Source organism: Megascapheus bottae, chromosome 17, assembly GCF_031878675.1.
Source record: "Megascapheus bottae isolate mThoBot1 chromosome 17, mThoBot2.hap1, whole genome shotgun sequence".
In the NCBI taxonomy this organism is placed as follows: Eukaryota; Metazoa; Chordata; class Mammalia; order Rodentia; family Geomyidae; genus Megascapheus; species Megascapheus bottae.
This window is the reverse complement of record NC_143525.1, coordinates 6,454,448-6,475,674: the sequence shown is the minus strand read 5'-3', so window position 1 is coordinate 6,475,674 and position 21,227 is coordinate 6,454,448. Positions and strand designations below refer to the sequence as shown.

The window sequence follows — 21,227 nt, the reverse complement described above, 5'->3', positions numbered from 1 at the left end:
TTATGCATCCATTTGTTTACTCAGTCAACAATCACTGACTGTCTACTGTATGCCAGATAGGACTCTGGGCACTAGGAACATACGAGTGACCAGAACAGAGTCCTGCCACCATGCCCCTGGAGTCCCAACAGGGAGAGAAAGGTCAGAGGGCTGGTGACATCATCCTATTCTTGGCTTAGAAGAGGCCACGCATATGGGAAATAAGGAATAGGGAAGAAGAGGGGAATTGTAATCACAACCAGGGTGATTGAAATGGCCAGGTCAAGAAAGTGACATCTAATCAGGTGCAGGGAGACTTGGTAGAGACTACGCATGTCTCTAGAGGAAGTTGTTCCAGGCAGGAAGAAAAAGAAAACCAAAAAGTCAGAATAAATATCTGGGGCTATTGTGGCTGGAGAGGAGGGAGTAAGAAGGAGGGAGCCATTTTGCTGGGGAAATAGAGGCAGGATAGGGTGGGGGATCACTCTAGGGGACATTGGATCCCAGGGCACAATGTGGCAAGTGGCATTATTGTGGATAAAGGCAGAGGAAGGAAAAACTAAAATTTGATCCCAGCAGGGAGTGCTCCCCATAGGAGACAGGGTCAGGTTCTCCCCTGGGGGAACAAGATGGTCTCTTGAGAGTTGGACACTGGCTTGGCAGAAAGACGAGATGTAAGAGTTCAGTCCTGGCAGCCCAAGGGGTGAGTGTCCATTTGTCACAAGGAGATTGGACGTGGGGAAAAGAAGGGAACATTCTTCCATTCTCTGTGGCTCCACCATTCCTCTCTGCTCTCAATGCAGACTTCCCAAAGGCAATCTCAACCGCATGGTCCTCAGCCCAGAACGAGGGAGGTGGAAGGGTGGACTTCAGTGTCTTAGCCCACAGCAGCCACGCCTGAGCTCCCACTTGGAGAATGACAGAGCCGGTCTTTGAAAAGCATGTGTTGTGTTCAGTCAAGGTAGAGGCACATAGACAGCCTGGTCCCCCCCACAGCCAGTGGTCTCTGGGGGACGGGGGTGTACAGAGTGAGTTTATGGCCCCAGGGCAGACTTAACAAATCTTTTCATCATCCATCATCTCCTACAACTTGTTTGGCTAAGAAGCCAAAGTTCTCCGCCTATCAAGAAGATGTTTATGCAGGTTTTCAAACAAACTTCCAGGACATTCTCAGCATCAACACAGCTGCCTGTCGGTCCCCTTCCCAGGTCTCCACTTACAGGGGGTCCCTCCCTGGGCACAGCAACCTGAAGAATGCTCTGGCTCCCTCCTCCTGGTCGCTGAAAATGATAGAAACACCTGCGGAGTCTAATAGACTTCCCTTGGGATCCAGGGCAGGTTTCCCCTACCCTATGACCTCTCTTGTGGCAATGCCAGCCCCAGGCCGTCACTGATAGAAATGGAGCCTCTGGCATCTTTGTTCCATCCCCTGCTGAAAAAAGAGGCCACACTGTAAAGCCCAAAAATGAGCAGGCATATAGGCTCTTCTCTAGGATTTGCCTCGTAGCAACCCAGGGCTGTGGGATGCAGCCTCGGTTTCCTCACCTTTGATGTCATCCTTGCATCATGTGCAGACTGGATATGCACAGGCCAGCGACAGCTAGGGAGCTTCTAATTGCCTCCTCTCAGGGAACAGAGCAAAGGCCCCTGGGTCTCTGGCCTTGTTCTCCTTCTAGCCCCCAAGGATGGATCAGGATGTTTTATAAGTCAGGGTTGGTGGGTTATTTTTCAAGTTTGGCTATTGTCGAATTTCTAATTATCTTGAAAATAGTCTGATGTGGGATAGTAAAAGAGAGAAGAAAATATACTCCTATTAAGAAAGTATATTCCCAGCCAGGTATTGGTGGCTCACATCTGTAATCCTAGCTACTCAGGAGGCTGAGATCTGAGGATCAGAGTTCAAAGCCAGCCCAGGCACAAAAGTCCATGAGACTTTTATCTCCAGATAACCACCAGAAAATCGGAAGTGGCTCTATGGCTCAAGTGGTAGAGTGCCAGCCTTGAGCCAAAGAGCTCAGGAACAGTGCCCAGACCCAGAGTTCAAGCCCCACAAGCAACAAAAAAATTAAAAAAATTTTTAAAATTATATTCCTTCCCAAATTATGGAGAAAGTTTTTTAAAACCCTCTCTCTCTCATTCTGTCTCTGTCTCTATGTCTCAGTCTCTGTCTCTGTCTGTCTCTCTGTCTCTCTCTGTCTCTCTGTCTGTCTCTCTCTGTCTCTGTCTCTGTCTCTGTCTCTGTCTCTGTCTCTCTCTCTCTCTCTCTCTCTCTCTCTCTCTCTCTCTCACACACACACACACACACACACACACACACACACACACACACACGCACTCCTAACTATAAAGTTTCCTGAGAAATATCAAGTGGCATCTATGGCAGGGATGAGTCTGCACTCTGATGCTTGGCCTTCTAAATCCTTTCTGAGCAATGCTAAGGTGGTTCTATGGTTTGGATAGAAGTCCCCAGAAGCCCATGTGTTGAAGGTTTAGTCCCTAGGCTGTGGCAGTATTGGGAGGTGGTGGTACCTTTAAGAGGTGGAGTCTAGGGTAAGGAAAGTATGTCATTGGGAGCATGCTCTTGAAGGGGATATCCGGTCTGGCTTCTTCCTGTCTCTCTGTCTGTGTCTCCCTCTCTTCCCCTCCCCCACCTTCCTGGCTGCCATGATGTAAGCAGCTTCTGCTATCACGCTTACCACAGTGTGTAGCCTCACCACAGTCCCAAAAGCCATGGAGACAATTGCCTACAGACTGCATCTTCCAAAGCTGTGAGCCAAAACAAACCTTTGTTCCTTTTAAGTTGATGGTTAGTTGAACTTTTGTCACAGTGACAAAAATCTGGTTAACAAACACAGTGGGCGTGCCAAGTGACTTTCCCAGCAGGAAGGACTTGCTTTCCCCACCAGAAACCTCTTAGGAAACAGGATCCAGATTCCACTTCCCTGCTGGAGACTTTGAGATTTTCTTCTTCAAAATCCTCATCCCTATCAAAAGGGAGACAGCACTCTTCCATCCTGGCAGAGATTCGAGTTCCTCCAGTTTATTGTTTATCTATCTACTCACCCAGCAAGCATGTACTATTGGGAACTGGCTCCCAGCATCATGCCAGGCTACTAAGAGAAAAACCTACAGGCTGAGCTGGGCGAGGTAGCTCACACCTGTAATCCTAGCTACTCAGGAGGCTGAGATCTGAAGATCATGGTCCAAAGCTGGCCCGGTCACTAAAGTCTTTGAGACTCTTATCTCCAATTAAACACTAGAAAACCAGAAATGGGTCTGTGGCTCAAGGGGTAAGGCAGAGCCTTGAGCTGAAGAGCTCAGGGACAACGCCCAGGCCCAGAGTCCAAGCCCACAAACAAAAAAAACTCCACAAAACCCACAATAAAACCCCTGCAAGCTGAAACTGAGCCATTGATACATTGTATTTGGGCCACGATCAACTAACTGCCAAAGTTTAAAAGTGATAAGTCACATTTCAAAATTTGAATTCTATTGAATAATTAAATAATCTTGCAACACTGGTCTGACCACATAAAGGAAAAGCAAACTCAAATTCAGCTTCTCCTCTTCCTCTCCACTCATAACACAGGACCCCACCAGTGCTCAAACTCCACTCTGAGGAGGCCAGGGATTCTGCAGTCCAATTCTATTCTGATCCTTTCCTTTTGGAGACAACATCAGGACACTCCCTCCCCCACAGATGTAGGGATCAATCCCTAAGACACTGCCCATTCCCAAAATAATCACGTGCCCAGACCTCTAGAAGTTCTAACTGGGTGCAAGCTAGGATTCCTACAGCTTCCACTTGAGGCTAGTTTGCTGAAGTGGAAACATTCAGAGAGACCCTTCTGTTTCCTCGTTTACTTGGAAGGGTTCCTCTCCCCACACACACACACCCACATTTCTCTTTTCTTTCTTTCTCTCCCTTTCGTACTATCTCCTCTTTTGCACTCTCTTCTCTTCTTTCCTTTCTTTTCTTTTTTTTTTCCTTTCCTTTTCTCGTGCTAATACTAGACCTTAAATTCAGGGCCTGAACTCTGCCTCTTCACTTTTTCACTCAAAATGGTGTTCTTCCACTTGAGCCACAGCTCCACTTCTGGATTTTGTTTTGTTTGTTTGTTTTGGTGGTTAATTGCAGATAAGAGTCTCAGGAACTTTGCTGCCCAGGCTAGCTTCAAACCAGGATCCTCAGATCTCAGCCTCCTGTGTAGCTAGAAGCCACCAGATGAGGAAATGCCCAAATGAGGGCCTGGAAGGATCTCATTGTTGGTCTCCTGGTTTGTGAATTTGGGGATATACCATCCTCCTGGCCTCTCTCACCTTCCAGCATGCCTCCATGTGTCTACTTTTGGGATTTGCATGGAAATTGCATTGTCTACTGGGTAGGGAAATGCAGCAAGGCTGTTTCTTCTAGGCAGCACACACACACACACACACACACACACACACTTTTTCTGTAATGGCAGTTTCACTTTTTGTCTACTATAAAGCAAGGTAGGTCAGAGAATGCTTTACTGTCAGCTCCAAGACAGAAAGAAAGGCAAATGAAGATTAAGATATATATTTTAGCTCCCACAACCTGCCTGGCAGATGAGCCAGTCTAGTTTCTACACTGAACCTGAGGAAGAAAAGGGAACCGATGATAGGAGACCTAAAAGCACCCCAATGTTGTTGTAGTCCCTTTGGGAAATAACAAGAGCTTTAAGAGTTCTGAGCCAGGAATCCCAGACCAAACCTCCAAAATAGTCATCACAACATCACAAATGGCAGCATCTGTTGGCTGCCCTTTCCGCTGGAGTTAGGTCTCACTCTCCATTGTCTCCCCAGTCCACCTGCTTCCCTCACTCAGCCCACCCACTGGCCCCTCCTTGTAGGCAGTTTACTTTGGGGTCCTTCTGACTGAGGAACTACTAACAATAACATACTACAAATACTTATGACCTCCAATGGAGTTACATCCTGACAAAGCCCAGTAAGATGCACTTAGAAGCTGGTCACTAGTAGTTCCTGTCTATAATTCCAGCACTAGGGAGGCTGAGGTTGGGGGGGAGGATCATAGTTGCTGGCCAGTCCAGGGAGAAAAGTCCTCAAGATTCTACCCCCAAGGAGGAGAGTAGATACAATGGCCTGTGATCCCAGACATGAAAGGAAGCCTAAAATAGGTGGATCATGGAATAGGTGGTAAGGAAGCCTGAAATAGGTGGGTGGTAGAATAGGTGGATTTTCACTGGGGCTGGAGGTATGGCTCAGTGATATCTCACTAGCCTAACAAGTATGAGACCCAGATTTCAAAGCCTGCAAAACCACCTTAAAAGTGCAGTTAGAGGCCAGTTATAGGGACACATTCTTGTACTCCCAAATACAATTAGGAGGTAGACACCAAGAGGCAAGTGTGGTGGTTTGCATCTCTAATTCCAGTCAGTGTAAATAGAAGAATTTTGATCAGAGGCAAACCATAAGCAGAAGCTTAAACCCCTACCTGAGAAATATGGAAAGCAGATAATGGAGCTGAGGGGCATGGATCAAGTGGTAGGGTGTGTATAGTAAGTACGAGGTGTCAAGTTCAAATCCCGGTACCACCAATGAAAAGGAGTCACTTGATTCACTTGACTTTTAAAGCATCCTGATGCAACATCACCCACCCTAAATAGGCTCTGAACACATATCAGCATGCAGTACAGATGGACAAAGACCTCTGGCACAAAACCTATTCTATCGTAGTGTGCTTCATCGTTCATGTGATTTATTGAATACAGTACTGACATGAGAAACAGGACGGTCTTAGGGGCTTCTATCCCATCGTCAAATCAAAAAGCTATTCAGGTAAACCTTCATGAAGTCAGGATCAGATGTTCTGCACTCACTGTACACCAGATTTAATTCTGTGTGCTGTGTGCATTGTGTGCCCATGCACACGTGCGCTTGCACTCAGAGACTTGTATTCCCACTTGGCTTTTCTGCTCAAGGCTGGCACTCCACCACTTTGAGCCACAGCTCCACTTCCAGTTTTCTGGTGGCTAATTGGAGGTAAGAGTCTCAGGAACTTTCCTGCCTGGTCTTTCCATGAACCATAATCCTCAGATCTCTGTCTTTGAAGTAGCTGGGATTATAGGCATGAGCAGAAAGCGCCCTGCTAGGGTGCCATTTCTGAGCAATAAAGCAAAAGTGATGTGCCCAGGCTTGAATTCTCAAGCCCTACAAAAGCAAAAAAGAGAGGAGAGGGGAGGGGGAGGAGAGGGGAAGGGGAAGGGGAAGGAAAGGGTTGGCACCCAGCTGTCTGGGAGTCTAGGCTCCTAAGCCCAGCATTAAGAGGCTGCACATGAGATGCCAGCCCTGCCCCTTCCTGCCCACTGTGAAGCACACCCAGAGACCATAACTCTCCATGTCTGGCTGGAGTGGTGGGGAAGACACCCTGGCCCATGAGTCCCCTTTCCCCCTGCCTTTCTTTGTAGAGGCCCAGCTGAAGTGGTGGGCAGCTCATTCTAATCTCCTGGAGGGTTCTGGGGAGGCCCCGCCCCGTCCAAGGACTGAGAAGAACCTGCTGCAAATCCCTGTAATCTGCTAAGGACCCCAGTGTCCATCCCAGGGCGGCTCAGAGCGGCCGTGAGCAGGGAACCCACGCGTGCCTGCGCCCTCCGGCTTGTGCCCACTCGCCGTCCACCATGGGGAACAGCAGGAGCGGAGCCCTGTCCAAGGAGATCCTGGAGGAGCTGCAGCTCAACACCAAGTTCACGGAGGAGGAGCTGAGCGCCTGGTACCAGTCGTTCCTGAAGGAGTGCCCCACGGGCCGCATCACGCGCCACGAGTTCCAGAGTATCTATGCCAAGTTCTTCCCGGACGCCGACCCCAAGGCCTACGCCCAGCACGTGTTCCGCAGCTTCGACGCCAACAGCGACGGCACGCTGGACTTCAAGGAGTATGTCATCGCGCTGCACATGACCACGGCGGGCAAGCCCGCGCAGAAGCTCGAGTGGGCCTTCTCCCTGTACGACGTGGATGGCAACGGAGCCATCAGTAAGAACGAAGTGCTGGAGATTGTCATGGTCGGTCCCTGTTCCCCCACCCCCGACCTCCCCTGAAAGAGACAGGGAGGGAGGGACCGGGTTACCGTGCCATGGAGAAGGGGGGCGCGGACACGGGCCAGTGTGGGGAGGGGGCGCTGCGTAATGATGGACGCGCTGCACGCGCCTAAAGAGCAGCCTGGGTTTTGCTGGAATACTTTGCGTTTGCTGCTGCTTCCTCCTCCTCCTCCTCCTCCTCCTCCTCCTCCTCCTCCTCCTCCTCCTCCTCCTCCTCCTCCCCTCTTCTTCTTCTTCCCTCTTCTTCTTCTCCTTCTTCTTCTTCTTCTTCTTCTTCTTCTTCTTCTTCTTCTTCTTCTTCTTCTTCTTCTTCTTCTTCTTCTTCCTCTTCCTCTTCCTCTTCCTCTTCCTCTTCCTCTCCTTCTCCTTCTCCTTCTCCTTCCTCTTCCTCTTCCTCTTCCTCTTCCCCTTCCCCTTCCCCTTCTCCTTCTCCTTCTCCTTCTTCTTCTTCCCCTCTCTCTCTTTCTCCCTCTTCCTTCCCTCTCCCCTTAACATCTTCCATCTCTCCTTCCTTGCCTTTTCTTTCCGTCTGTTTTCCATCCTCTTTCTCCCTCCCTTCCTCTTTCCTTCCTTCCTTTCTTTTTTTTGTACTTTTTTCATATATTTTTATTGTAATTAATCGAAGGGTTACATTATATTCACCAGATAGAAGGTGCACTACTTTACACACATTGATACCCTTTCTCATATCTTGGTCCCCATTTCTCTCCCCCCACCCCGCCACTCATCTTGTTTTCCCCCTTCGCTATCCAATTTCAAATAACCAAATACGTGTATATATATATATATATATATATACACACACACACAATATATCAGATAACAAGTGAAATACTGTAACAATATGAAATAGCCAAGGGACAGCAAAAGAGATGAGAGATAACATCGTACATTAAGGATAACAATCACTCATTATATGGCTTTTGTTTCTATATCCTGGAGGTCCTTTCATTTAGTGTCATACTATATGGCCTATGTATCTAGATTTTGTTCTATTGTAAATCTCTGCTAGGAGAGCCCAAGGTTTCTACTGATTATGACAAATGAGGGAAACCATTGAGCATATGTTCCTTTGAGTCTGGCTTACTTCACTTAATGTGATTTTTTTCTAAGTCTTTCCATTTCCTTACAAATGGGGAGATATTGTTCTTTCTGACAGCAGCATAGAATTCCATTGTGTACAAATACCACATCTTGTTGATCCACTTATCAACTCAGGGGCATCTGGGTTGGTTCCATATCTTTGCTATGGTAAATAGTGCTGCAATGAACATTGTTGTGCTAGTGGATTTAGTATGTCCTTGTTTCTGGATGGTTGGGTAAATGTCAAGTAGTGGAATTTCTGGGTCATAGGGGAGCTCTATGTTTAGTCTTTTGAGGAACCGCCATACTGCTTTCCATAGTGGTTGAATGAGTTTGCACTCCCACCAACAGTGTAGTAGTGATCCCTCCTGGCCACATCCCCTCCAGCATCTGTTATTAGATTTCTTGATCCTGGCCATGCTAACTGGAGTGAGGTGGAATCTTAGAGTTGTTTTGATTTGCATTTCTTTTATGGCCAGAGATGTCGAGCATTTCTTCATGTGTCCGTAGGCCATTTTTGTTTCTTCTTCAGAGAAGACTCTCTTTAGTCTTTCTCCCATCTTTTAATGGGATGGTTGTTACTTTGGAGATTAGTTTTGGAGTGATTCAATTTTTTGAGCTTTGATACATTTTAGATATGAGGCCTTTGTCCATTGTATGGTTAGTGAAGATCTTCTCCCACTCTGTAGGCTTTCTAGTTAATTTACTAGCTATGTCCTTTGCCATACAGAAGCTCTGCAGTTTAATGCAGCCCCACTTATCCAGACTTTCTCTGATTTGTTGGGTCCTTATTAAGAAAGTTTCGACCTGTGCCAAGGAAACTTAGTGTATCTCCTGTTACTTCTTGTAAAGTTTTCAGTGTATCTGCTTTTACCTTGAGGTCTTTGATTCATTTGGAGTTAATCCTGGTACAGAGTGACAAAGAAGGATCCATCTTTAGTTGTCTGCAAGTGCTTAACCAGTTCTGCCAGCACCACTTGTGGAAGAGGCTGTCTTTCTTCCATTCTATTATTTTTTTTGCTCCCTTATCAAAGATTAGGTGACCATAGGTCTGTTCCTTCCTTTCTTTCTTTTGCACGCTCTCTCTCTCCCTCCCCCCCCTCTATCTTTTTGCCAGCCCTGGGGCTTGAACTCAGAGCCTGATCACTGTCCTTAGACACATTTTGCTCAAGGCTAGGGCTCTGCCACTTGAACCACAGCACCATGTATGTCTATGTATGTGCTACCCTGAGAAATGAAACCCTAGATCTTTGTACATGGTAGGCAAGCACTTTACCACTAGATTACTCTCCCAGTGCACGCATGTGCGCTCTCTCTCCCTCCCTCCCTCCCTCTCCCTCCCTCCCTCCCTCCCTCTCCTCCTCCTCCTCCTCCTCCTCCTCCTCCTCCTCCTTCTTCTTCTTCTTCTTCTTCTTCTTCTTCTTCTTCCTCTCTCTCTCTCTCTCTCTCTCTCTCTCTCTCTCTCTCTCTCTCTCTCTCTCTCTCTCTCTCTCTCTGTCTCTCTCTCTCTTTCTGCCACTTCTAGAGATTAAACTCAAGGCCTGGGCACTGTTCCTGACCTTTTCTTCCCACCCTAGGCTAGGACTCTACCACTTGAGCCACACCTTAATTGGACTTAAGAATTTCTTAGATTTTCCCGCCTGGGCTGACTTTGAACTATAATCCTCAGATCGCTGACTCCTGGGTAGTTAGGATTACAGGCATGAGCCATTGGCACCATTGATTCCTTCCTTCCTCTCTTGCTGCTTCCTTGCCAATACCCCCTTCCTTCCCACTTTCTTCTACCCTTCCCTCTTTTTCCCTCTCCTCTCTTTTCCTTCCTCCTCTTCCTTTTTCCCTTTTCTTTCCATTCCCCTTTTCCTTTCCCTTCTCTCCTCTTCCCTCCTTTCCTTTCTTCATTAATATCTCCTTCAAAAATTTGAGTGGTCCACATTCAAATTCTGTCACAATGAAACTGAAACACATAGCATGTCTGAAACCTCCTCCCAGCTGCAAGTGGGAGGAGAGGAATGTGGGCTCTCCAGGTCAGGAGCTCTAGACCAGAGAGTCTATGTGAGGCTCTAGAACAAAGCCTAACTGCATCCTCAGTCTCCTCTCTGCTCCTCGCCGTAGGCTTCCCAAGCCAGATCATTTGTTCTGAATATTTTAAGTATCTTCTTTTTCTTGCACTAGTACAAGAGCTTGAATGAACTTAGGGCCTGGAGCTCTCACTTGGATTTCTCAATCAATGCTGGTGTTCTACCACTTGAGCTACATCTCCACAGGTGGCTTTTTGGTGGTTAATTGCAGATAAGAGCCTTGGACTTGTCTACCCCGGACTGGCTTTGAATTGCAATCCTCAGATGTCAGCCTCTTGAGTAGCTAGGATTTTGATGCCAGTGTCTGGCTTACTTTGCATATCTTTAAAAATCATTTTTGGTCTAACATATAAGTGGTCCATGCAATATAGAAACATTCAGGAGAAAAAAATTAAAATTGCCTTCAATTCTTACATCTATAGAAAAACACCATTACCACACCTTTCCAGCCTGGTGTCCCTGTAGTTTTTAACAACTCTCTGGAATTAAATATTTGCATCATTTTCCCCGTGGGTTTTTAAAAATTCAGTTACTCTCTTATCATGTGTATAGAATATCATTACACATTCTTCAGGAACATTTTTGTTTTGCATTTTGCAGTGGAGCCTCACTATATAGCCAGGTTGAGCCCAAATTTCAATCCTTTAGCTTCAGTAACCTAAGTAGCTGGTATTGCAGCTATACATCACCATAACTGGCTTAAAAATATTTTTCAAGAGTTACTTAAAATTCTATCCTATGAGATATAGCATGGTGGCTCATGCCATAATCCTAGCCACTCAGGAGGTAGAGAATTAGAAGATTATCTAGGCAGTCAGGGTAAAAAGTTCACAAGACCTTGTCTCAATGAATTGAAGCTGAGTGTGGTATGCATATCTTCTATACCAGCTAGGGAAGTGTAATAGAAGAATCAAAGTCCAGGCTGGCCTGGACATAAATGGGATGGTTGGATAGCTTATTGGAAAAATACAACTAACTCAGAAAGGGCTGGAGGCATGGCTCAAGTGATGAAGTGCCTGTGTAATAAGCACAAAGTCTTCAGTTCAAACCCAAGTACTGCCAAAAAAAATCATCGTATGGAAATGTTATAAGGTTATTAAAACATCCCTAGACTTTTACACTTTATTTCACTTTTCTATTCTAGCATGTACAATTCCCTTGTTTTAGTATCTTCTTACAGTTTAATGCTCATGCCACTTGATTTATTTTTTAGATTCCATTCCTGTTAGGAAAGAATACTTTCCTTCATTTTTTATATAATTCTGTGTGAATTCTCGATCATGGTTTTATTAGTGGAATTCTTCCCCCCTTATTAGGAGAAACCATAAATAAACTAACAAAGCATGCGGCTAGAGGCCATCCTGAGAGGTCAGCTTGGGTGCCTGCTAAGGGCAGATGGGTGTCAACATCACCATCGGGGCACAGATTGAAGAGCAAGTTCCTCTGGCTTGACAGTGGGCTGTCTGGGTGGTGGAGGATGAAACCTAAAAGGGTGCCAGGCCTGCAGAGGCCTAGGAGTTGGTGTTCTGCCAGGAGGAAGGGGAAGCAGAAAAAGAGGACTGAGCAAAAAGGAAGGAAGGAAGGAAGGAGGGAAGGAAGGAAGAAGGAAGGAAGGAAGGAAGGAAGGAAGGAAGGAAGGAAGGAAGGAAGGAAGGGGATGCCAATAGTTGAGAGTGCACCAGGGAGCAACAAGGCCCTGCTGTTCATTAGATCACAAGGCCATGAGCAGAGACCTGGTGTGGCAGTCAGAAATAATGAGTTCTAGTCCCAGTTCTGACATTGCAATGTGGATATGGGGAATGTTTAAATTCTCCCTGGGCTCAGAGTGAGGCTTTGTTGATTTCTATGGCCTTTCCCAGGATCTTCAAGGTCTGCCCCTTCCCCTCCAGCTCCAATTAGATGGGAGATGGGAGATGGGCAGAGAGCCAATCACTCACATTAGACATCACGCCTGCTCATCCTGCTTGCCTTTTAGCACAAGGATGACTGGAATTTGGGGAGCCACCTCAGGGCTTGTCCATGCTGCCAGCCAGGCTACTGCCTTAAACCACTGGTGCTGATTTCCTGGTCAGCTTTTTCCATCAAGGGACTCAGAGGGGTCTCCTCAAAGCTGTTGCCCTTCTAGGACTCCAGGCTAATTCAGGCTAATTTCTCAGGCATTACTGTTCCCACCTGATCAGCTCCCACGCACCTCCAGGGAGGGAGAGGCTCTGGACAGAAACAGCCCCAATAGCCATGATGGCACTGAGGCCAGCCTGCACCCTGAGCCTGCTCAGCGCCGTAACCATTGCTGGGCTTAGTGAACCAATAAAATTCTAACTGATTGGAGCTGGAAGGCCACCTGACCCCCTTCTTTGATGTCTCAGTTCTAGAGGAACTGATGGTTTTGCCATCCATCTACTTAGTTCCTTGACTAGGAAGAGGAGAGAGAGGTGAGAAGAAGTCCTGAGCCCAAAGCTCAGCTGGATCCCTCAGAGAGCATATAATATCCTTAGAAGACCTTTAGCTCTCGGTCTCCCGCTTCTCTAGCCTCACCCAGGAGCAATATGTGCATACTTTGCTGTAACATAGAATGTAGGTTCTAGGGAGAAAAAAACTGCCTGGGTTAGAATCTCTACTTGCCACTGGGTACCTCTGGGCAAGTCTCAGTTTTCTTCATCTGTAAAACGGGACTGATAATTGCCACCTCATCAGGGTACTGTGTATGAAAGCTTAGGGAAAAAATGGTTCTCAACAAATACTAGCCATTATGAACTTCATATTCAGTCTTGCTGGAGAGCTAAGATTAAGTCCTACTTGGGTCTAGAAGAAGCCATTTGGTGCTCCCCAAACCTGGGAGCTGTAGGGTCTGTGGTACTGCTTCCCAAGCTCCAACCCCAGAACTGGTATGGGGTCATCAATGGCAGGTTTTCTTTTCTTTCTCCTCTTTTTTAAATAAAGGGATTGTCGCCAGGTCTGGCGGCACATACCTATAATGTCAGCCTGAGAAATGCCGAGGTATTTCAATTGTCAGTTCAAGATCAGCCTGAGCCATTATTTTGATAGTGTCTCAAGAAAGCATGTCTACACTATCAGAAAATTCCATCCGTGTGGGAAAGTATTCAGTAAGGAGCCCTTTTCACTCCTTCCCTTGCATTCCCTATCCCTTACAAGAACTTCAAGAATTATAGATGTCCCAGCCCTACCCCTACCCTTGCCCAGGAATTTCGAGTCAGTGGAAAGCTAGACCTGGATCTTCATTTTTAAAACCATTACTTTAATGGGTGCCTGGTGTTATGGGCAGCATTTGAACACTAAAGAGGGGCATTGTGTTAGGGGTGATCAGAAACATCCCCAATATGTTTTTAGTGATTATACTGATTTGCATTTGCACCAACAGTGCCCTCTTTTGCTCCATACCCTCTACCCACACTTATCTCCGTGTGTGTTTATGGTAGTTAATTGGCAATAATAGTCTCACTGACTTTACTCCCTAGGCTGGCTTTAAACCACAATCCTCAGATCTCAGCCTCCTGACTGGCCAGGATTGCAGGCATGAGCCATTAATATCCAGCTTCATTGTGGTTTTGATTCATCATGTCAAGCAACTTTTCATATATTTGTGGGCCTTTTAATGTCTTCTTTGGAGAAATGACTATCCAGGTCCCTTGCCCATTTTTTTTTAATTTGGTTATTTGTTCAATTGTTGTTGCATATTTTGGAGATAAATTGCCTTATAAAAGAGATAGTTTGTAAATGTTTCCTCCCACTAAGGTCATCGCCTTTTCATTTTGCAAATCAAAACTGCCTGAATGTGATGTAACCCCACTTGTCACCTAGACTTCTGGGGTCATATCCAAGAAAATAAAGATCATTGTCAAGGCCAATACCAGGAAGTTTTTCTCCCATGTTTTCTGCCAAGCATTGTATAACTGTGTCTTTGGGATGTTTGTGTGTGGTGTAGTGGCCTGAACTGACCCAGAAATGCCAGCTCCTTCCTCAACTTGTAACAAAAAAAATTCTCTCTCCTGTTCTGGTACAGGCGATTTTCAAAATGATCAACCCTGAGGATGTGAAACACCTTCCAGATGATGAAAACACCCCAGAAAAGCGGGCCGAAAAGATCTGGACATTCTTTGGAAAGAAAGATGATGGTGAATTCCTTTTTCATGATTGTTTTTGTTTTTTGAATTTACAGTCTGGGAACCCCAACAAGATTTCTTCTGAATCATAGCAGACAGGACTGGAGACCCCTCATGTCATTGTATATGACAGAGTTTTCTGTAGAGTCCAGCCAAGTGGGGTGGGGAGGACGGAACTGGGTATATCCAGAAAGCCTACCACCGTACAACCAACATTGCTGGTTCCATGCCCCATCACTGGCCAAACTCGTTGCCATATGGGGTTCCTTGTGGAAAAGAAAAGCCCTAAACTAGGAGTGCTTTTGCTGGAAAACATCTTTTGTTATCATATAAATAGCCTACTTATTTAAGGAAAAGTAAAATGTAAAATCAGCAAACTCTTTAGCTGCTTGTACCCAAATGGCAGGCTCAGAGAAAATGCAAACCCCTTTCAGTTTAAATGAGAGTGTGTTTTCTAGACACATCAGTGAACTTGTTTTAAAACATACTCTCTGCACAGCAAGAACAAGGCTGTAGCTCAGCCTAGCCATGCCTGAACATCCAGCCTGAATAACTAGAATCTCAATGTATCTGGTTTAATTCTGGGGAGTTAGTTTGGAGCCTCCAAGAAGTTCCACAAACATGAAGTTTGATTTAGATTACATTGCTAGGGATTTGTTTGGAGGGAGGTGATTAAAAAGGAAATGGGGAGTAATCTGAAGGAGACTGGGAAAACTATCAGACTAATACTCAGACTTACTCCTCTGTAAGGGAGAAAGAAAAAAAAAAGGAGAGTTGGGTAAGTAATGTCTATATTGAGCTAGGCACAGAGAGCTGCATGCCTGTAACCTAAGAAGGCCAAGGATAGGAGAATCATGGTTCAAGGTCAGCCTCAATACAAAATTTACAAGAGGTTCTCAGTTCAGAATTGGATGTGTGGTGATGTGCACCTGTCATCCTAGCTTTGTAGACAGACAGGGAAGAGATTGGAAGGGTCACAATTTCAGGTTGAAAAGTTCTTGAGATGCAATCTCAAGAGGCTGGATGTGGCGCCACAGACCTGTCATCCCGGCCTAAAACAGGCAGATCAAAGTCTTCACGCATGTATAAGCAGGAATCAAGATCTGATCACAAACAACCAATAGAAAAAGGGCTGAAAGGGGCAAGGTGCCTGGAATCCTAGTTACTCAGGAGTCTGAGATCAGAGGATCAGGGTGAAAAGCCAGCCCAGGCAGAAAAGTCCTTATCGCCAATAAACCACAGAAGACCAGAAGCAGGGCCGTGGCTCAAGTAATAGAATGCTAGTCTTGAGCACAAATGCTCGTGAACAGTGCCCAGGTCCAGGGGGTGAGGGTCAGGAAGGAAATGGAGATTTAGTAATTTGAGCTCCTACCTAGAGAGCATGAGGCACTGAATCCAAACCCCAGTACCTCCAAAGATGAAAAAGGAAATGGATGTTTGTACTGCAGTGGTGCTTTTCCAGGACAGCGCTGGCAAAGCCAGTGGGATGAGTGGTACCCAGTGAACCTTCTCTGTTCTGCTCAGTCATTGGCTGGATTCCAGAGCTCATCAGATGAGGCTGGATGAGACTCTTGGTTCGTAGTGCCTGGGGTCACTGCAGAAAGGATGCAGTAGTGGATTTAGGGCCAGGCAGGGGTCACAAGCTCAGAGGCCACAGCAGCCAGAATGAGAACTGTGGAAAGTGATCACTCTAGGAGACAGTGACTGGTAAACAGTCTCCTAGCTTCCAGAATATTCGGTGTGGAAATATGGAACCTGTTGGCACCATGTCATCTGAATTCCTTTTTGCTGTTTCTAGGGCTTGAACTCAGGGCCTGGGCTCTGTCCCTGAGCTCCTTTTGCTCTATGTTAGCACTCTACCACTTGAGCCACAGCTCTACTTTCTTTTGCTTTTTTTTTGTTTTAAGAGAAACCAGCAAGAAAATTGTGGACAGTATGACCAAATGCATCTGAGGAGCTAGCAGGGACCCCTGGGGTGCTGTCTCATGAATACTCAAGAAGAAAACCCCTGAGTAGGACACCCAATCAGGACAGATGGAGGTCATGAGCTATTCTGACCAAGTCAGGAAAAGTCACTGCAGAAGTGACCAAGTTAGACAGGCCCAGGACTTAAGGTGGTCCTTACTCTTCCATGCTAGTCCTGTACTTTCCTGGCCCAACCTGCCTGGACCCCTCTCTGGGTGCCTGGTTCCTGCCCTGAAAGTATTTCTCCTTTCCTTTGAAGGAACCTAGGCTATGTAAGATGTTTTCCTGTGGCACTTCATCAAGTCTCTAGGCTCTCTAACCTTTCTCCTGATCTTTCTTTGGGCATGTCTACATGTTAGCTTCTCTGTCCTGCGGTTTGCTAGTCTGACAGCTGATCCAGGCCACGTTTCAGGAGGGGCCTGTTTGGAGCACTCACACATTACTCTTGCCAAGGATGCTTACATTCTTGTGTGGCTCATCTAGAGACCACAAAGCCAGGGCAGCAGGTTCTTAGGGTGGACCTTCCTGGCTCTAGGCAATGCTGGTTGGGCAGTTAGAGCTATATAATCTAAGTTTCATTCAGGAAACCACCTTGGACTCTAATTCCCAAAGGGATTAAGGATATCCCAATGGGCCAGAACACAACTCAATAGAAATCATATATATTCAGAGCAGTAACACCTTGGTGAATATCTACTATGACAGATAGAACTGCTTCTCTCTCTCTCTCTCTCTCTCTCTCTCTCTCTCTCTCTCTCTCTCTCTCTCTCTCTCTCCTCTCCCTCCCTCCCTCCCTCCCTCCCTCCCTCCCCCTCTCTCTGTCTCTCTCTGTCTCTCTCTGTCTCTCTCTGTCTCTCTCTCTCCCTCCCTCCCTCCCTCCCTCCCTCCCTCCTTCCTTTTCTTTCTCCCACCTTACCTACCGACCTCCTTTGCTCTTCTCTTTTTCTTTCTTTTCTATCCTGCTCAGAACTTTCTGCCTGCTAGGCAAGTGCTCTACCACTTGAACCCATCTCTAGCACTCATTTTAGACTCCTTTTTATATGGGCTTGTCTTTCCTACCACATGCAGAGATTCCTAAGGAGGACCTTTGTGTCATACCCACCCTCTGCTCCCTGCAATGGGCTCATCCCTCTAAGCTCACTAGCATCTGACACACAGAGGAAGGACCCACAGACATCCAGACAGCTGCACGGATCCCCCTGTAAAGCCCTGGGAAGCTAGGCCTGGCTGAGGAACAGGCCTGTCTCTCCACCCCCATCCCAATCAGAGCAGGGGAGGTGGGAGTGGGTGCACAGGAAGGGCTCCTTGGGGTTGCCTATGTGCTGTGAGCACCAAAGAGGCTTCTCTGCATCTGGTGACACTTCACCTCTCCCTCTCTGCCCCCTATGGGGAGGGGATGCTTCCTGGCTCTCCACCAAAAGCTCTAGCTCTCTGGATTATTTTGCTTTGCTTACTCCCCTAGAAGTATCCCCTAGAACTCTAGGCTGCGACTTAAAAGGGTAAAAGTGCCCTAAGGGAAATACTTTAGTGGTATTAATTATTTCAAGGTGAGATACCCAGCAAGGTAATGTGCACCCCTAAGACATAAAGCACAGGAGTAGAATCTACAGAAGGGCTATCCTAGAGATTCCCAAAGTTCCAGTCATTGCCTTCTAGCAATTGTTTCTTGTTTGGGAAAAAGAGTATTGTCCAAGGGTCTTAGTGCTGAATATTTGAGGTAGTAGTAGGAAGAACCTAGAAGGATGCTGGATATTCAGTATTCTTACAGTAGATACAATTATAGCTGGGATTATGTCTCAATGTCATCCTCGTTGCAGCTTGCATCAGGCAGTCCTCACTGATGGTTTTCCCTCCCACACAGATAAACTTACAGAAGAAGAATTCATTGAGGGGACCCTTGCCAATAAGGAAATCCTGCGACTCATTCAATTTGAGCCTCAGAAAGTGAAGGAAAGGATAAAGGAAAAGAAACCCTGATGCCGACTGCGCAGACCTCTCTACCAACTCCTCAAGTCAAAAACCTTTGAGCACACACACGTACCCACACATTCACCTGCATGTCCACACACACCCAGGACCAAGAGAGAGAAGCTCCAAAGCCCAGGGACACTCCCTGCCAAGCTGAAGGTCTTGACCAGTGGACTGGTCTCTGCCTCTCTGTCTTTAATGACCCTTCCCTCACCATCACCAGGCCACCCCCCATTCCCCTTCCCCCAGGTCCTAATGGCCCTGCGATAATCCTGGGATTACATAGTAGGAATCTTAAGTATTGTCCCTCTCCTTGTAAGCTCCTTGGTAGGTTACTGAGTAAGCAGGTTCCAATAAATGCAACAGGAGCTAGGCACAAAGCTGTTTTGTCATTCTTGTTCTTTTTTTCCACTTCATCTTACTTGGTTTTTCTCTGGTCAAGACTAGTACTCTAGAGCCGCACTTCTACTTGCAGCTTTTTTTTTTTGCAGTCCTGGGGTTTGAAATCAGGGCTTGAGCACTGTCTTTCAGCTTTCTCAAGGCTAGAACTCTGCCACTTGAGCCACAGCTCAAGTAGTACTGAGGAATCGAATCCAGATCTTCGTGCATGCTAAGCAAGCACTCTACCTCTAGTCCAAACTCCTAGACCAACGTGAAGCTTTTTAAAAAAATAGAATTTATTTATTTATTTATTTATTGAAGTACTGAGGTTTGAACCCAGAATCTCGTATGTGCTAGGCCAAGGCTCTACCACTTAAATTACACCACCGGCCAAGGCACTGGCCTTTTCTTCCCCCTCTCCTTTTTTTTTTTTTAGAACCACTTCTAGCTTTTTACTGGTTAATTAGGGATAAGAATATCATGGGTGCAGTGACTCATGCCTGTAATCCTAGCTACTCAAGAGACTGAGATCTGAGGATCAAGGTTCAAACCCAGTTTGGACACAAAAGGACCTGAGACTCTTATCTCCAATTAACCCTAGAAAATGGGAAGTAGGGCTTGCCTCAAGAGTAAGGCAGTAGCCTTGAGCTGAAGAGCTTGGGGACAGCGCCCAGGCCTGGTTCAAGCCCCATGACCCTCCCCCCCCCCCAAAAAAAAAGAATCTCATGGACTTTTCTGCCTGGAGGTGGCTTCAAACCATGGTCTCCGGGTCTCAGACTCCTGAGTAACTAGGATTACAGGTGTGAGTCCTGGGCACCCAGTTTAGAAAAAGATATATTGCAATTGTGCAGTGCTAGACACAGTGCCAACTTCTGGTCTGACTTCATTCGGGAGCTCCCATGATTCCTCAGGGTTCGCTTTTCATCTTTTATTTTGCTTTCTAGTATTCTCCTTATTCCTAGGCAAGTTCTTTCCAGGCTGCCCAGATATTCACTAGAAACCCCAGGCTGGCTTCATTCTCATTCCAAATTTGGCAGGAATAAAAACAAAACAAAAGTCTTTTGTTTGGAGTCCCAGCCCAAAGCCCCAGGATCACATCTTGACCTCTGTAAGATTCTATGTCTGTCCCTGACCCAGTGTCTGATGCCTGGAAGATGGAAGGCCTTGACTGACAAAGAAGACTGCAACACCTATCTCTAGAGCTGAAGATGGAGTCAGGAGAGCTCAAAAATCATTGCAAGAAGATGAATAGCCAGCAAGAGGAAAACGGGGGTGCTATAAGTATGTAGATGCAAGATTGTAAAGCATCAAATAGATGTCCACTTTAGAGACATAGAGGAATTCCTTCAGATTTCTGCAGCCCTGCTTCCTTGTTCACATGTCAGCTGAAACAGAAGCAGATGAATGTCCAACTAAGAACAATTCTAAACTGCACTGTCTCTGCTCACACAGCACCCTAGCTCCTTGTGGAAAGCCCCATGGGTATCCTGAAGGCTCATCAGGAGGTGCCTCCTGCAGAACCACCAATAAGCACCTTGGTACCAGGTGCCATTGCTGCTCCCAGGCTTAGTTGTCTGCTCCACAGACACACATAGTGTGTTCCTGTGGTGCCCAAGCTGTGCATGGATCTATCTGCTAAGGACATTTCTATACTAGAGTCTCCTAGAAGGATCCCACAGCAATGACAAGTGCCATGGAAACAACGCTTCTAGACGTGTTCAGGTTCAGATCCCGGCAACGGGGCTAGTGGGGTGACAGATATCACATGGCTGCTCTCTCTGCCCCCAGTTCTATTTCTTGGTAGTTATACAAATTTAACTAGGCTTGTGCCTCAGGCTTGTAGGACCTAGTAGGGGTGCCTCTTCTTTAGCAAACCTCATATCTGGGGCCAATCACCCCATCACTGGAGAGCTGTGAAAGAGCTGAGAATGTTCTTAAGGAGGAATTTCTAAGTTCAGGACACTGCTAGAGGAAAGGCTCAGCTCACTAAGGCTAGCACAGTATCAGTTCATGTGGAAGATGTCACCTGCTTCCACTCTGCCTCAGCCAGGGTTTAGTCACTCAAGTGGCTTTGACACCACAAACATAGACAATAAAAGGAGGAAGAGGGAGACCTGATAAATTGGACTACATCAAAATTTAAAACATTTATACATAAAAGAGTATTTATTGAAGAGGTCTTTCAAAGAATGAGAAAATATTTTCAAAGAATGTACTCGATAAAGGATTAATACCCCAGTACCTAAAGAATTCCCACAACTCAACAGTAATCCAACTCATAAAAAAGTTGGAGATTTGAGAAGACCTTTTTTCTAAAACATTTGAAAGTGACCGATAATTAAGCACATGAAAGGTCAGTCATTTAAAAAAAAATGCAAGTCAAAATGACAGAGAAAACTAGGCCGAAAGTGCTTCTCACTGGTAACCCTAGCTGATGAGTAAGCTAAGCTCTGGGAGATCATAGTTCAAAGAAAGCCCAAGCGCAAAAGTTTGTGACACTCTATCTCCAACTGACTAGAAAAATGCCAGACTGAAGGCATTACTCAAGGGGTAAAACACCAGCTGTGTTCAAG

The 21,227-nt window shown here is 46.3% G+C and overlaps 1 protein-coding gene across 1 annotated transcript; it reads left to right on the top strand.

Annotated features, from left to right (window-relative positions):
- The first annotated feature begins 6,641 nt into the window (after positions 1-6,641).
- Positions 6,642-18,507, top strand: Rcvrn (recoverin). The gene is made up of 3 exons (XM_090351575.1): positions 6,642-7,022; positions 14,241-14,352; positions 18,167-18,507. Exons 1-3 carry the CDS (start codon positions 6,642-6,644, stop codon positions 18,280-18,282), a joined length of 609 nt encoding a protein of 202 aa, XP_090207701.1. The 3' UTR covers positions 18,283-18,507.
- The last annotated feature ends 2,720 nt before the right edge of the window (positions 18,508-21,227 follow it).